Source organism: Protomyctophum parallelum (assembly GCF_964188405.1).
Source record: "Protomyctophum parallelum genome assembly, chromosome: 15".
In the NCBI taxonomy this organism is placed as follows: Eukaryota; Metazoa; Chordata; class Actinopteri; order Myctophiformes; family Myctophidae; genus Protomyctophum; species Protomyctophum parallelum.
Window position 1 is genome coordinate 9,489,095 of NC_139710.1, and position 16,453 is coordinate 9,505,547.

The window sequence follows — 16,453 nt, forward strand, 5'->3', positions numbered from 1 at the left end:
AATGCAGAATGAATGACAGACTGCACCACGATCCTTCCAGGCAGGCAGTTGATCAATTCTTCTTCTTTATAACGTTAGGCCCTCTTTGGTGTCGCAGTGTGCATCATTCATACCTAGTAGTAACCTACATAACTAATAGAATGATTCTATTATTACAATAATATATACAATGTTAGTACTATAGCTTTATAACTAATATGCTAGAATAACGTGGAACATAGATTATACTATAATTATTATTATGCAGTAAATAATCTGACCAGAAAAAGGAATATTGATTGATTTTTCACTTTCATTTTATTTTGAGGACAGAGATGAAAAAAAGATTATCGTTTATTGCCAGGGGTCTGGAATAGGCCTAGCCCCACAAGTCAGAACCCAATGGTAGGCTACTGAAGTTTCTGACATTTTTGAGACCCAGTTACATTGGGCTGACCCAGGGGGTTCCGAGAGGGGCTAGAATAGGCCTACCTTATTTCCCTTGCTTTGGTGGATGAACAATGAACATTACAGGATTTTGACAACTTAGAACTATTCAGACAAATTAAGTAACCAGCACAAACTAAGAAAAGTATTGAAAATCCAACATCATCATTTCTTTCTCTCACATTTTAACCTTAATACATGGCAACCTTTGACTGTAATTCCTTCAAAAGAACAAACACGTAAAATCACATAGCATCCACCCCAATACTCTAGTTAAAACATCTACAAGGACAAAAATATTTTAATGTGTGAAATGGTACTCACAGACACTATACAATAGTAGGATTGGCCTATATGTAATAAACGTTTCAGTTTTTGTAGATTGTGAGTATGGTATTGTCAAATAGTCCACTGGTTCTCAACCTATGGGTTGGGGTCCTCCCATGATTTTTGGAGGGTCCCCAGATTACAAATTTAAGGACTGACACATTTAAGGACTCTTAAGTCCTTTTTAATACCTCAAAAAATAAAATGATCATTACTGCATCAAAAGTAATCAACAAACAATAGGCTACTATAAAAACTGGTCAAACATCAGCTTGTACATCGGCTATCTTCACAATATTTAGCTGTGGAACCGAAAATGGAATTCCTCAACCCTTAATTACATCCCGAGTGTTTATCACCCAAATATGAATATTTGGGGGATTGTGGCCTAAAAAGGTTGAGAAACTCTAAAATGGCCTATCCTTCAAATAAATTACAGCCTGCAAACATGATAACAAGTCAATACTGATGACTGGTAATAATGTGACACAATCCAACACACTAAACGAACAGTAACTTTTTGCTCTCAGTCAACTTCACCCATAAATTATTCATTAAAAATGAATTGGCCCCTCTTGCTATTGTGTCTAATCACCAGTTGTTTTTTAATCACCAGTTAATGACATCTCTAACATGACCCCATAGCTTTGTGATCCACAGGTTAACCCCCAGTTCTGTCAAATACTGAAGCTCGGGTGTCAACATCTTATGGCACAACTTGCGGTGGGCCTTGTCCACATTCTTGTTCAGGTTGTAACCCATGATCGACTTCTCACCGATAGGCTGCCAGGGCTGCATGGCTGTGTCCTGAATGCTGCCAGCATCAACGGCGTGACCACCCTCAATACAGAGGGATGCCATCTCTGCATTCCTCCGTCTGAGCTCTGCCACATCATTTGCCATACGCTTTCGTCCATAAGCATCCACTTTCTTCCAGAAGGTGATGTTGAAATGTTGATACAACTTCCAGTCTATTGCGTTCCACTCAAGGGCCTTTGCCCGAAGTTCAGGGGTCAGTTTAGACACTGTGGATTCTTTGCGAGCGTTGAGCTTAAAGAAGAGCAGGTCATCCATCTCCCAGCAGAGGGTGTCCTTGAGGAGGATGAGTGATTCCTCAAAGTGCTCCACGAGCATAACCAGCTGAAAGCGGTCAGTGATGGATCTGATGCCCTCCTGCACCTGTGGATCATTCAGCTCCAGGGTGTTAACGTGTCCAAAGTCAAAGAACAGCAGATTCTTGAGGTAGAATGAATTAAAGCCCTCTGGGTCAAAGTAGTAATGGGGATCATGTAGGAACTCTGTCAGCTTGTCCTCCCCTGGTATCTTCCAGGTCAAGGGCACCAGACGACCAAAGTAGTGGAAGGAGGACTCAAAGAGCTCTGCAGGGTCTCGCAGAATAGTGATGTAAGAAGTATCCATAGGAAGCAGTTTGACCACCTCGGCTGCATTGAAGCGCATGTGATTACAGATGATATTGAAGCACATTCCAGGCCGGTAGTCTTTAACCTGGGAACGTTGGAAAAGTGTGGGGTAGAAGAAGTCATTTCTACTGTCAGGGAAGGCAAATTTGAGCCTGTGCTTCTCTCCAAAGCGGAACAGGATATTGAGGAATGTGCTGCTGGCCGTCTTGTGAGTCTTCATGAACATGACATCTACTTTAGGAGTGCAGACTCCTTTGGCCCGCTTGGAGACATTTGTGGTTTGGTGGATGTGAGACTGGGCCGGACGGTGGGCACAGGAGTAAGGCACTGGAACCCTAGAGAAAGCAAATCATAAATACTACCATAATTAAACTACTTAAGCTAATTTACAATGTTTACAATAAATCCCAACATGCCATACACAGCTAAATCCGGAGTGTAATAAACTACCTAAAAATGTATATACATTTTTCATTATAGAATTTACACATGTTTAATCATTTAAGAAAGACACAGATTCTTCCTTTGGTTTATTTTTATGAGGATAAATGTTATCATGTTTCTGGATTTTACATCACATGTCAAACCTGCATTTCTTTCTGTGTTTTCCCATTTCTATATCGGCACACATTGAAGGTGAAATAATACATTTAACTGTGGAGTAAATTAACTCACATATCAGATGACAGCATTTGAACTTTATGGTCCAAAATCTGACATAGGTTTGCGCAACACAAGATTGTATCATTATGTAATAGATGTTTAATACAATGCAATCATTTCAGGTTTCCCCATTGTAATGAGTCTTACTCAGGTAGATTGAAGTGGACCTGTGGACTAGACAGGCAGTATAGCAGGATCATACAGCTGGTTAGAAGGGTACCAAGGACCAGGCCTTTGCACATGGACCTCCACTGCCTCCCTTGCTTTCCAACCATGGTCCGGATGAATTACAGATTACCTTGGAAAACAATCATCATTATCATCATTAGCGATCTGCCAGAAGCTAGACATCCCTAAAAGATACAAATCCATTCCAATGCACGTCATAGGTGCATCTTGTTCTTAGTTGACAAAAGCCTTTGAAAAGAACATTTGGACATGTCACACTGGTGCCATCAAACCATTCAAACATGAAGTCCTATGCTATGCTGAAAAGTAATAATAATATTCATAGAAATGTAATGGAGTCAAAAGTACAATATTATTCTATTTTAAATCAGGCTTCGCAAAAGTCCTAAGTTTCCAAAAACATCAAAACATAAAGTAATAAAATACAGATACTCTTTGAATTAAGTACTGTAAACCTGTAGTTAAGTAAATATTCTTTGTTATTTCCACCACTGGAAACACGTCATGAGATGAAGAATAGCCTACATTGGCACTTCATCAACATTTAGTAATGTGAGGATAATTGTTTATTGAGCATACCTATGCCCTGCCCTGTGTTTCTCTGGCACCTGTCTGTATAATAAATAATGCACTCCTGTGGAAAGTGAGCCAGCACTACGCCAGCATTCGCCCTGCAGCCGGTAATAAGATGACCAAGAGTCTGACTCTACAATATAAAGTAACGGCCCACACACACGTAACCTTAATAAGTGTCTTCTTTCCAAAATGACGTATCAGAGGTGAGTCCATTGAATTGTTCATCTCAAGTGCCATTTTATGAATGTGAAAATGACAGCATCTCAAGTGACCATTTAATGAATATAACAGCAGCGGTTGTGTGGATTTGGATAAGTTATAGCTCAATGGTGCTACATAAACCATGCTACATTAGCTAGATAAAATGACAAATATGAATCAGCAAGAATATTTGAAGAATATATTCTTGTCCTGCATCAGTAAGACAAATAGCTAGGGCAGCTGATTAAAGACTGTCAAGAAATAAAACCTTCATTCATCACAAAAAAAGTTGCATTTCACATTTTGAAACGAACCGTTGTATGTATTTAAAAACAGTTCTGAATCTTGAGTCTGATATCCTTTAATGAACAGCGACCATAGCAACCATAATGAGTAAACAGAAACTGATTTGACCCAATCTTACTGTTCATAGCTATAGGACGTTGTTTATTTATGTCTTTTATGAATTTCTCAAGTGCTGAAGAAACCTTGAAGTTTATTCATGAAGGCAAATATAGTTTATATATAATCCAGACTTCGTATCAGCAGAGCAGCCTACTCAAATATTGTTCACCAAACATAGCTAGGACTTTTTCTTCCTTTGTCTGGGCTCCATGAAGAGCCTATTATGGATTCATGTTGTGAGGGAGCTCTCTCTCTGCCGGCTGCCGTGATGGGAGATAATATATGAAGCAGGTTAGGCTGGTTACATGGAGTAGTTCTGCTTAGCAAGCAGCACAATCTTGTTTGTACAATCCAAACCCTATGGGCCATAGATACCCGTTTATTTGATACCATTACTTTGTACGCTTAGCTATATTAGAAATATCTTCACAGGCAATTTATTTAAGAAAGTCTACTGTGTCTTGTTATATCTCTTTGGCATGATATACTGTAAATACAATTTAAATGAGTGCATATGCAAGTTATATATTTAGCACAAGCTTGCTAATATTCCATGAAACATATTTTCAAATGTTTTCCTATTACACTCCTAGAATGAACATCCAGTCAGGTAAAGTAATGACATTGCCTTATGAACAGTCAGTGTTGATACTCAGCATAGCATGAAAATGTGTAATATATTATAAGATCAAATACAATGTCTGCGATCTGTAGTTTTAACAGCATTTTTTTTCCAACATAGTTACATAGAAGTAAGTATGTAGTAATTGTGATCAGAAAATGTTTGAGAATTCAATGAGAATGAGAATGATTCCTTACCCTCATACATAAATCCAAGCAGAAACCTATGGTAGGTGTTTCACTACCAAGTGCATTATGTACAGCCTTTCCCCCTTCTCGTCCAAATGTCCTAGACAAGTTGCCCTCCCTGCTGTTGACTTGTGTCTGATCCTGACATACACACGCTGTCATTAACACCGCACAGTCCAGCGCTCTGAATCTCATTCACCTGCCAGGTGCTGTCTTCCCTCTCTCGCTCTACATGTAGGCATACACCTGATGCTTCTGGCCTCTGCCTCTTCCAATTTAAATTCTAAAACAGATTTGGCTGAATCAAGCACCACAGGGAGACTCATCTAGCCACCTGTGACGTCAGGCTCACTGTCAGGGGACTAGCACTTGTCAGTTTGAAGAGGGAGGAAAGCAGAGAGAGGGAAAGGGGAGGGGGTATAGGCCCTATTCTGTGGCTGCATACAGAGGGCTATTGAGTGAAGCCATTGGACTCTGGAGCTGCAAGCTGATAGGAGGGCTGGCAAATGGTATAAAAAGAACAAATGCAGAAAGATGAGGCACAAAGGCTTAATTGTGCCACTTGATCAAAACCACTCTCTCTGTATTGTTCAAAATGCTGATTTAGCAAACCTATCCAATGCATGCATTATTTTGGATTAAAGTGTATCCAAGCCACATAAAGGTAACATTTGGTACCATGGATATATATATAGGCTACATATATACACACTACAGTAGCAATGATCTAAATTGTGAAAAAGATAAGGTATCACATTATGTAACAGGGTTTGTTGTTCCACTTCAAGATCCAAGCCAATTTACTCATCACTCAATGCAATGTGACAATGTCCAGCATATAATACAAAAACTAGACAAAATAAAGACATAGTTTAATACAAGTTTATGAAAATGTTTAGTTATTGTAGAATACTGGAATACCGGTATGTTGAATTTAAAATCTTAGATGAAACTGTAATGTAATTTAAATTAAGACAGAGCGCTTGTGTCAATGGAGAATTAAATGGACATCCACCAGGGATTAACAAGTCCATCTGGCTGTGGGAGACGGGGTGTAGCAATACTGTATGTGGTTAACGCCTCACCCGTTACAGTAGGGGCCCTCTCCCCGTCTCTCTCAGCACACTGTGGCCCTTCAACAAACAGGGAGACAGCATAGGGCTCGTGCTGCTCATCCCACTCGCTATGCATCCAGCCTCAACACTAACGCTTTTGTTGAATGGGTGTGCCTTGGCGTGCACGCACCCAGAGTGCCAGGCTGAGACCTGGACTGGGCGGGCATGCGTGGAATGCGCATCAGGCCTGCGGGTGAGTGGGGAGGGGAAGAAGACCAGCGAGGTCAGTCAGAGAATGAAGAGATTGAGTAGTGGAGGGCATGACTGGCCTGGCCCTCAGCCCGCTGAGATCACAGCGGCCTCCTCCTCCGTCATCACCACCCACTGTTCAGGCACAGACCAATCCCTGACCCCCCACGCAGTGACACCATAGGGATCCATGTCTCTATATGGAAGTAGACACTTAAGGTTGTGGACTCGAGATTCCACCTTTTGATGGCTGAGGCTTCCCTTTTTGCAGCTGTAGCATGTGACACAACGTAACCCGTCTGATCTGTCAAACACACCTACAACCCTAAATTATTCAGCATTGCTAACGCTGTGTGAATAGAACATTCAGTGGTACAGGAGGAAAAGGGACTAATTATTCAACAGCTTATGGAACTTGTGATAACATGTGGTAACTTGCACAATCACAAATATATACAGCAAAATATACTAATGTGGGTATTTTACTGTAGACATTAGAGTGACCATTAAAGTGTAACAAGTGAAGTGGAGGCAATTTATTAATGCATAAAACATAAACATTAAGAATTCTTATAAAGCAAAGACAATCTGAGAACTCAGACAATACAAAATGATGTTTCTGATCCGACATTTCAGCCTTCTGTGACTTGACCACCATTTCCACGCCATATGGGACGCAGCCGATGCATACTATCATACACTTAACTCATGAGTTTCATGAGACATCAATCAATATGCAACTTTATGAAGCTACATACATTAGTCAGTTCAGTCATCTTATCTAATGACTATTGTTTCTTGCCCTTTTTCTTCTTCTCTGCCTTGGTGGCATCATCATGAGCTTTCCTCTTGACGGCTAGCTTGTTTGCCTGTGGGGGAGGAGAGCAGATTGAGTTAATGAACAGTTGAGGGAGCAATGAACCTATTGGCATTCAACACTTTTTGAAGGTAGGTCACCTGTCCTCTGTAAGGGTCATCATTTAACATGCAAGCTTTGTAGGCCTGGCCATACAACACTGTTAACCATTATCCCCATGTTCTCTATGGCAGTATGCCAGACAGCAAACAGATGATGGGACCAAGGTTAAGTATGCAGCCACTTTAGTTTTCCCATCATGTACCTACATAATGACTCTTGTATCAACAACTACCGTACATGTATATTCACTCAAAAGAAAGTCGAACGAACCTCTCGGATTGTTCTCTTCTTGCCAAACATAATCTTGTCGTAAAGATGCTTCTCTCTTTTCTTCATCATCATGATGGCCAGACGTTTATCCTCTGCCTTCTCCTCTTGCTCCAAGCGTGCACGGTTTTCGTACACGTTAAGTTTCCCAGGAGTGACCTTCACTGGCAAAGACTGTTAAGTGGAAAGGAAAATTAAGTATTTTAACATTAATAAAAACAAAACAGAACAAATGTCTTCTTAATCTCAATGACCTCTCACCTTGCCCTGAGAACGCTGCTGTTCCATTTCCTTCAAATTCATCTCATCTGCCTCTTCCTCATCGTCCTCTTCATCGACATCATCATCTTCCTCGTCTTCATCCTCGTCATCTTCTTCTTCCTCCTCTTGCACTACGAGAGACCAAATACATGTTATTTTTGTATACATTCTTATACATCACTGGATAATGGATATATGCATAGTGTAATGTTAACCACTGACTGAACCACAACAAAATTCTAAAATAGCCAATCTACAAGTTTAAAACATCTATAATGAGTAATGACATGCACAAAATTGGAACAGCAGGGTTAAAGTGGTGTGCTTCGCACCAGGTTTTTCTCCTCGCTGCAACGCCATGATCTTCAGCTTCTCTGGTGGCACGTAGTCTCCTTCCTTCTCAACCACAAACGGAGAAAGGTGGGGTGGAAGGGTCACGCCAAGGAAATAGTCTGCCACTGGCAGGACGACTTTGGCATTGACACAGTCGTACACCCACTGTGGCTGGATGTAGTACCTACCAAGACAACATTCATTACATGTTACTGATATAAAACTACAATATGGAATTACTGAAACGTTGTTCAGGAAATCAGCAAGCATGACTGAGGGGGTAGATAGTTCATAATAAAGGCACAATTGGCTGAAATGGTGGGGGTAGTCTGTCAAACACCATGAAGAACAGGGCCCCTTTGAAGCAAAAGGGCAGGAAGTCCCCCTTTCAAAGGCAGTATTGTTGGTACCACGACATGTAAGAGGGGGCATTGAAGGAAGAGAGACACATGCTCAATCAGCTAAATGTTAAAGAATCTAAGATTCACTAATGGAATGTCTGCTCAAAAATATAAATAGCTATGTTTTTGAGGGCTGCTAGCCCCTCCTATGTCCAGCTTTTGGTGTGTGCGCACAAACTTTGTCCTACACAAACATTAAATGCCATTGACAATGAATGGAAAATGTTGAGTGTTCATCTAAACAAAAACATTGAAGACAAAATTGAGGAAGCAACTTATGATTGGCCGGAATGAGATGATGTATGATGATAAGAGTGCCCCTCACTTCACACGGTGTGATTTGTTTTGTAAAGGAAGAACTATTGGAAATGCACAACAATAAAACCCACCTGTTCATGTACTGCTTGTCCATGTCAGGTCTGTCAACAATCTGATGAGTAATGGTCTCATCTGTCACATCAAATGTGGCACCAATGCAAACAGACTTGTCCCAGGACACCTCAGCCCCAAAACACCTGATGAAGCAATAAGTGATAAATGAACCCGCATAAATGAAGGCTTTGCCATTTCTTTGGTTCCTCTTTGAATGTGGTTTGGGTCACAGCAGCTCACACTTACCTGAGGATAAAAGCCATGGACTCTCTGGGCACTTCCCTATTGAGGAAGACCTTGAGTCCATCAAAGAGCTTTTTCTGGGCCTCCTGTTCTTTTTGTTCCTTTTCTCTTTCCTGCATCTTCTCCATATCCTCCTAGAGAATGTGTTAAAGACTATCAGATTTCAAAATACATTTTGAACTTTAGTAGAACTGTGGGTTGTACAGCTGTCTGGCTATGATCATCAAAATATAGTTTATTATCCGTTGTTTCTGTGCGTTGTGAACAAACAACTATACATAGTAGTCACTCTCATCGTATAGATGAGAGTACCCTCCATACGGGACCCCGTACCCCCATTTGTGAAGCATTGCTCTAGTGCATCTAAAACCAATAACATTACCAAAATATATTGCAGACAAAACCATGCTCTGATCAAACTCTGGTCCCTGCTAAATAAACATTACACCTAAGGTTCCCCCAAACTTCACACCTCTCTTTATAGTCAGGGGGATTAGGCGAAACAATTGCAAAATCGTTACGCAGCAGATAAAAGCACCAAATTTGGTACACACTCTTTAGGCTGTATCTCACCATCTTAGAAGGGGTTCCCAAACATTTGGACATATTAATGGCTTTTTAAAGGGAAATCCAAAATGGCTGTTAGAAATGACCCATAATTCCTAAAAGGGTATATCATTGTCATTTTTAATGATTGTGCCAAGTACAACTATTTTACCTCTATAGAGGGTATGCGTGTGACATCATCGTACCTGGAAGTTATGCGGGAACGCCCACTGAGTGGCAAAAAACTACTTTCTGGCCTTGACAGCCCATTCATCCAAACAGAAAAGTCCTGTCTGATTGCATTAAACTATGTTAAACTCACCAACATTGCAGCTGTACGAAAAGCTTGAATTATTATTTTTCTATCTGAAAAGTTTTTGTTTCATAAAAATCCACCATAGAAACGTTATGAGCTACTTTCTGTCAAGAAATGCCCTGCATTTGATTATTTCAAAGTTTGGAAGTGCTTGTTTTCAATAACACAACATTTAGCTGCCTCCTGCATTATGCAGGACGGTTGAGTGATTTCCAACGAGCGCTTCCAAACTCAAACACTCCATGCTGCTCAATGTTTTGCCACTCAGTCTAGATGAGGGGGGCATGTCCTAATGGGAAAATCATGCATGTGCATACTCTATAGATTAGTAAATAAGACTAATATTAAATGATCTACTTCCGGTTCCTGAATCACAGAAGCAACAATTAAATATATATAGTCTTAGATATCATGCCCAGATAGCTATACAAGTTACGTTTCTTTCCAGGCAGGCAAAACAACCCTGCCAGGGTGACAAAGATATCATCCATAGCAACTAGCCATAGAGGTGTGATCTCTAGTCCAACACCTCTAATTACATAAGTTCACCGACAAATATCTGATCTCTTAATTCTGCCGGTCTCCTGCATGACATGTTGACAATAATAATAATAATGTCTTCTTTGCGTTTTTTCAAACACTAAAGATAAATGCACACACAGAATAATATCCTTACCTGTTCAGCAGGGAAGTGGTCAAGCTCAGCCTCCTCCTCCTCTACTGTGGAAACCACCCTCGCCAGGCTGGAGCTCAGGGCTGAAAGTTTCTAAATTACAACAAAAAGGCATTTTATCCATCAATTAAAAGTGGAATTACATGGTTTATTGACAAATTTGACGTTGTTTGTACCCAATTGTCTGCATGATTTTTATTTATTTATTGCCATACAATGAGTCTATGGAAATGTTCTGGAGGTGACAGATAGTAGCAACACAACCCACGGTTCCACCAAACATTAACATCTCTCTAATGGGGAACATTTCAATAGTCTCTTACCTCTAGGGCACTTTCCGAGTCCATGGCATAGTCTTCCTCATCCTTCGTCTTCAGCTCTTTGCTGTCCAGCTGGAAATTAAAGTGGCCAGAAGTCATGACTTCTGTGCATATATACAGTATTCCAAAAAAAGATGTACGTTTCTAATACAGCAATAACTTTATGGTGTACCTTTGGTGGGTACACTAGATTGAGAGACTGGTAGAGACGGAAGTTGATGAACCCCAGAAGGGTAGTATAGAACTCTGTGAAGGTGGACATTACCCTGTAGTCCACATCAGTAGGGTGCTGGAAGAGCAAAGGTTAGGTTTAAGCACATTATGGCTTTAAGAAGTTATACTTGAAAATTTCTAAAGCACTCACACTCATGTGTCACAGTTAAACTATCTTCCTATAAAACTGCAGTCTGCTTTCAGATCGACTTGACAGTTCATAAGAGGTCTGGGTGATACGATTTCAAAGCAATCTCGATTCTCTAGACAAAATAAGCTTCTTGCTTATTCGATGAATCTACAGTTATTAGTAATTTTCCACTGCCCGGCCTTAGTTGACACAATCAGTTCTGCAAACACGAAACCCGAGATCCTATTACTGATTGACTCAAAATACAACAATACAACTAACAGACTGAAGGTATGACGATCGATGTTTAGTCAACAAACACCACATTTCTCAAATACAGTCATTGTACTAATCCTAGGAGGACTGATACACTCAGTTGAGAGATCATGGCAGCCAGTACCACGATATACTATGGCAACAATAAGATTTATTTCCTGAATATGAATGGCAACATAGATTGTCATTTGTTTAAGTTGTCGAGTGCAGACTCGCATTTCATCATTCTGCACTTACATCATGAGCAAACTGGTAGGGTACGAGCCAGGTAATGGGTTGTCCAAGGACCTCAGCTTGATAGTAAATTCCTTTGATGGAGAGGAATACCTATCAGACAAAAAATATACTATTCAATGAATGGAGGGAGGGAGAGAGATAGAATACACAGATGACACTGTATACTTTAATTATCTGCAAAAAATATTTTTGTTTGCTGCAAACTCAAAAACTGTTGGCTCATACCTTTCTGAGAGCACGGGACATGATTACAAAATTCATCCACTCCACAGTAAGACGTCTGCATAGCTGGATTGACTGGACATGGCATTTTCCTGTGCGAGCAAAGGTGGAGAACAGGAAGCACATGGAGACTGCATCATCAACGTCACGAAGGGCATCAGTGAAGGTGGGATACCTGCGACAAGAAAACACCAGAAATGATTTATAGATTCTACATCATTTAACATGTTTACAAATAAATGATTCTTATTCATATGACAGGATATCGCTGACAGCTTGAGTTTATTTGGTTTTTAGAAAAAGTGATCACAACACCCTCTTCTGTTGATTCTTGGCACTACATTTAGGGTGCTTTCACACCATGTTCATTTAAAAAGGGACCATGGTCCGCTTACTCCTTTAGTCCGGCTGGTGTGAACGCGCATTCAAACTCTGGTGCGGATCAAACAAACGGACCATGGTCTGCCTGACAATTTCAAACTCAGTTCGTTTCCAAACTAACCACAGTGCGGTTCGTTACAGGTGTGATACTGTGATTGCAGTCAGACTTTATACAGGACCAAATATAGTAATTTTTAACGGCAGAGTACAAGGTTGTAACATGCCCTAAAATAACAGACACATTGTGGTACAGGATGTTAGCTTGTAGATCTGTTATTTTTAAACACGCACCACCGCACAAAGTTATGACGTAGCTATACAATATACAAGCGTTGTTCAGATAACACGTGTTCTCTCCTCTCCAAGTTTGAGTTTGTATGGTTCCTCCTGAAATGCATGCGTTTTGCTTCTATTTTTTAATAAGTGGCTGTGTAATGTGCGCATAGCCTACTGTTTTCACTGTTATTTGATTATACAAAAACAAAAAAACAACAACAATCACAACAAGCTTCTGTTGTAGTTTGGCAGTGAAGTAATTTTCCATAGAAATAGCATATTCCGTCAGTAGATCAATTTGGCCTGTATGACCAAGTGTTGTTTCCATAGTTGGTTCGCTTTACAACGTCCTGTTGAACACTAAACAAACCAAAATGCAACAATTTAAACATTTTGTCCCTAATCCAGACCTTCTAAGCAAACTTTGGGTGTGAAAACACCCTTAGTGATCTCACCTCTCTTTGATAACGTGGTCCAATTTATAGGCTGGCTTGTTGTCTCTCAGTCTCGCCACACTTGTCCATTCTCCTTTTCCATATGCCTTCCTCAGTTTTCGTACAAATATCTGTTAAGATAAAGACAAAGCACAGTATTAGTAATGTAACAAGCTGGATTGGGCACATAAGGAAATCACAATATATAAAGACATTTAAATTCAACACATGAAGAAACACCAGTGTCTAGAAAAGTCTAGACACTGGTGGTGATGCTGAAAAAAACTGTACTGTGTGTGTATCAATATATGCGCTAGGGTCTGCACGATATGGACAAAAAATCATATCACGATATATATGGCGGATATCTCGATATCGATACGATACGATATATCGTGCAGCAACATATTTTCTTAATGGGTGTGGCTAGCGATTCAGGGCTGGAGCCAGGCTACAACAGGACAGAGGGACAAACGGAGTGATGGTTTATTTTCTGAGGGGCACAGGCTAAAACAGAGGGCTGGCTTTAGAAGTGGACGATATATCGATATGTCGACGATATATCTATATCGCGATACCGTTGCCTTTTTGCGATACTGATATTGTGCATGTTCATACCTCGATACCGATACGATAACGATATATTGTGCAGCCCCAAGTGTGTATACACTTGTGTGTACACACACACACACACACACACTTTGTTTGCATCATCAATGTTTTGATCTATTCATAATATCTTCATGATGTATATGACCTAATATACCCTAAATATACGTTTGTTAAGTTTGTATCAGAGTAATCTAGTAAGAGAGTAATGACACTCCCGTTGACTATCATTGTAACAATGGAATGCGGAAGTGCTCTTTCTATCTCAATGGAATAGTTCCAGCCATAGGAGCAATGTTTGGAACTATCGCCCATAGGCACCCGCTTTGCAGCGAGATCAAAGCGTGTCACCACTCTCTTACTACATTACTCTGGTTTGTATTTGCCCAAATGACATCAACTTGCGATGGGCATTGTCAAAAGATGAACTATCTATTTCTAAAATAAATAAAAGAGTTCATTTTAGGCCATTAGCCAGGGATCCTTTATCTCCCCCACACACACACACACTCCCCAAAAAAAACTCTTCACCAAATGCGTTGTGAGGATGTAGATCTACAATTTTTGGCTAATGTTCCCCCCAGAATATGGATGCAGGCGGTTAAAATAAATAAGAAATATACATCTATCGAGATATTGTGCAGAGTGAAAGTGAACATACCTTGTACGCTCTGAAGTTCCCTACAATGGGCTCATGAAGCAAAAAGCGAATGTCTTTCAGCAGGTAGAAAGTCCTTGGGGCTGTGGATCCCTTGTTCACCTTTTTCTTGTTCTTGGGTTCATGAGGATAGATGCCTTTAAGAATGCATAGGCGTCTGAAATCAGGACGTCAGATTAGTTTGTGAGCAGCAGACAAATCTTCAGACCTCCCAAAACAAACTGATTCAACTACTTCTCTGCCTGCAGCCCATGTAATTCCAACACATTTTGCTAGTCTGGGATGGCTCAGGGTAGACAGGGTTAAGCATTCAAAATGGGATTGGTTTTTAAAGGTAGTCAAATGGGCTTTGCCCTTAATGTCCAAATACTACTGACTAACTACTTCAAAAAAGTGAGGGACACCGAACAATATAGAGGGAGCGACAGACAACAACGATGTGGTGACACCCACCTATAGAACAAACTTGGGAAAATTCTCTTTCTACTACTCTGCCCCCAAGTGTGGAACGCCCTGACCCCATCCCTTAAAAAATGTGGATCACTGGCTACCTTCAAAATAGGCTTGAACATCCATCTTTCAGGAGAGACCACAAGGCGAGGTAAACTCATTTTTCCCATAGAAAGGAGATGGCATTCACTGCTGCCATTATTCTACTTTTATATTTGTTCACGACATTGTATTTTGTTATTTTTATGCTTTTGATTTATTGAACACATAGGACCACAATGAAAACAAGTCCCCAGGAACTTTTGTTATATCCTTAACCCCAAATGTCTGACTGTACCTCGTGCTGTTTACATTGATTTCTGTCTAATAAAGAAAAGTATACTATAAGTATTCAATCAAACTGCTATGGGATTATACAGCATTGAATTGTGTATCTCCTGTGTAAACACGGTGTTTATGTTTTATTATGTCCGCGTACCAGGTGGCAGGATACTGCTGCAACAGGACCCCATGGTCTGTGTCGTCAAAAAGTCAGAAACTTCAGTACCATTGGGTTCTGCTTGGAGGGCTAGACTAATATTAGCCCTGAAACATGTCATGACTTAACTGCACCCTGTTTTTGGCGCTCGCTACATTTACAACAAAAACGTATATATAAACATTCGGATTTCAAATATACTACTGTACCTGAAATCTGCGAGGCTCAGCTGTAACTTCTTGCGAGCTTTGTTTCTGGTGATGTAGTTGGTGGCACAACCCCTCTCGAACTACAAAAACAAAGACATCTCCTGTCAGACATTATGCGACTACTTTAGTTAAGATATTCTAAACTTCAGCATGTTAACCAGAAACACCAGTCAATCTATTTAACAGTCGACTTCAGTGTGCCGCTATTATGTTAGCTAAAGCGGCTAACAGCGATGGCCACACAATCTATCTGTGTGACATTACTTTAATGTGCGCACTTACCTTTTTCTTTTGAACACCACCCATTTCTTAAGGGATACGCGATCTAACGCACAAGTATAGATGTAGTTTTAATAGTCTAGTAACTATGTAAACATAGCATTCCGTACACTAAGTAACCAGTGGCCGACACACGTGTTGTTTGGTTGTTTGACATGCGCAAAAGAAATGCGTAACGCGGCGAGGACCCAAAGCAGTTCCCTTTTTCGCCTGAATAAAATGTAGAGCTCCGCCTCCGGTGTGTGTGTGTGCGTTTGTGCGCGCGCGTGTGTGAGTTGTGTGCGTGCGTACAGTGTGTAACTGGTCGGAATAACGTGTTCCTTCCAAGCGCTACGTCCGGCCGGGGAAACTACCCTGTCAGGTGAAAAGAAGCAGCATGGACTCCTCATGCATAGTGATAGAAGGAAGCATGAGGTCAGTCCGCTGCCCCCATAGAGTAGGCTGCCCTCCCCAGGTTGGCAGAGGAAGTGTAGCGCCCAGGATTAGATAATTGACACTGGGTGAAAAAAAATAGTTACAAAATTGTGGGATTGAACATTTAAAAATAATAATAATAGTAATAACACCTAATAAAAAATAACACCTAATTCCTTTGGTTGATAAACAGAAAATAAATGTTCACGTAGGT

The 16,453-nt window shown here is 40.5% G+C and overlaps 2 protein-coding genes across 3 annotated transcripts; both read right to left on the bottom strand.

Annotated features, from left to right (window-relative positions):
- Nucleotides 1-278: 278 nt before the first annotated feature.
- Nucleotides 279-5,327, bottom strand: gal3st1a (galactose-3-O-sulfotransferase 1a). 2 transcript variants are annotated; one of them, XM_083783866.1, is made up of 3 exons: nt 5,218-5,327; nt 2,985-3,135; nt 279-2,509 (listed from the first exon to the last, which is right to left on the bottom strand). In XM_083783866.1, exons 2-3 carry the CDS (start codon nt 3,110-3,112, stop codon nt 1,363-1,365), a joined length of 1,275 nt encoding a protein of 424 aa, XP_083639992.1. In that variant the 5' UTR covers nt 3,113-3,135; nt 5,218-5,327; the 3' UTR covers nt 279-1,362. The 2 variants fall into 2 exon arrangements, with proteins under 2 accessions (XP_083639992.1, XP_083639991.1); XM_083783865.1 differs by having other exon boundaries at nt 5,028-5,326.
- Nucleotides 5,328-6,843: 1,516 nt separating this feature from the next.
- pes (pescadillo) lies at nt 6,844-16,055 on the bottom strand. The gene is made up of 15 exons (XM_083784003.1): nt 15,829-16,055; nt 15,547-15,626; nt 14,413-14,566; nt 13,164-13,273; nt 12,055-12,226; nt 11,830-11,919; nt 11,146-11,262; nt 10,977-11,045; nt 10,657-10,746; nt 9,122-9,252; nt 8,893-9,018; nt 8,102-8,286; nt 7,770-7,900; nt 7,512-7,682; nt 6,844-7,191 (listed from the first exon to the last, which is right to left on the bottom strand). The coding sequence occupies exons 1-15, from the start codon at nt 15,850-15,852 to the stop codon at nt 7,111-7,113; spliced, it is 1,731 nt and encodes a 576-aa protein (XP_083640129.1). The 5' UTR covers nt 15,853-16,055; the 3' UTR covers nt 6,844-7,110.
- Between the last annotated feature and the right edge of the window lie 398 nt (nt 16,056-16,453).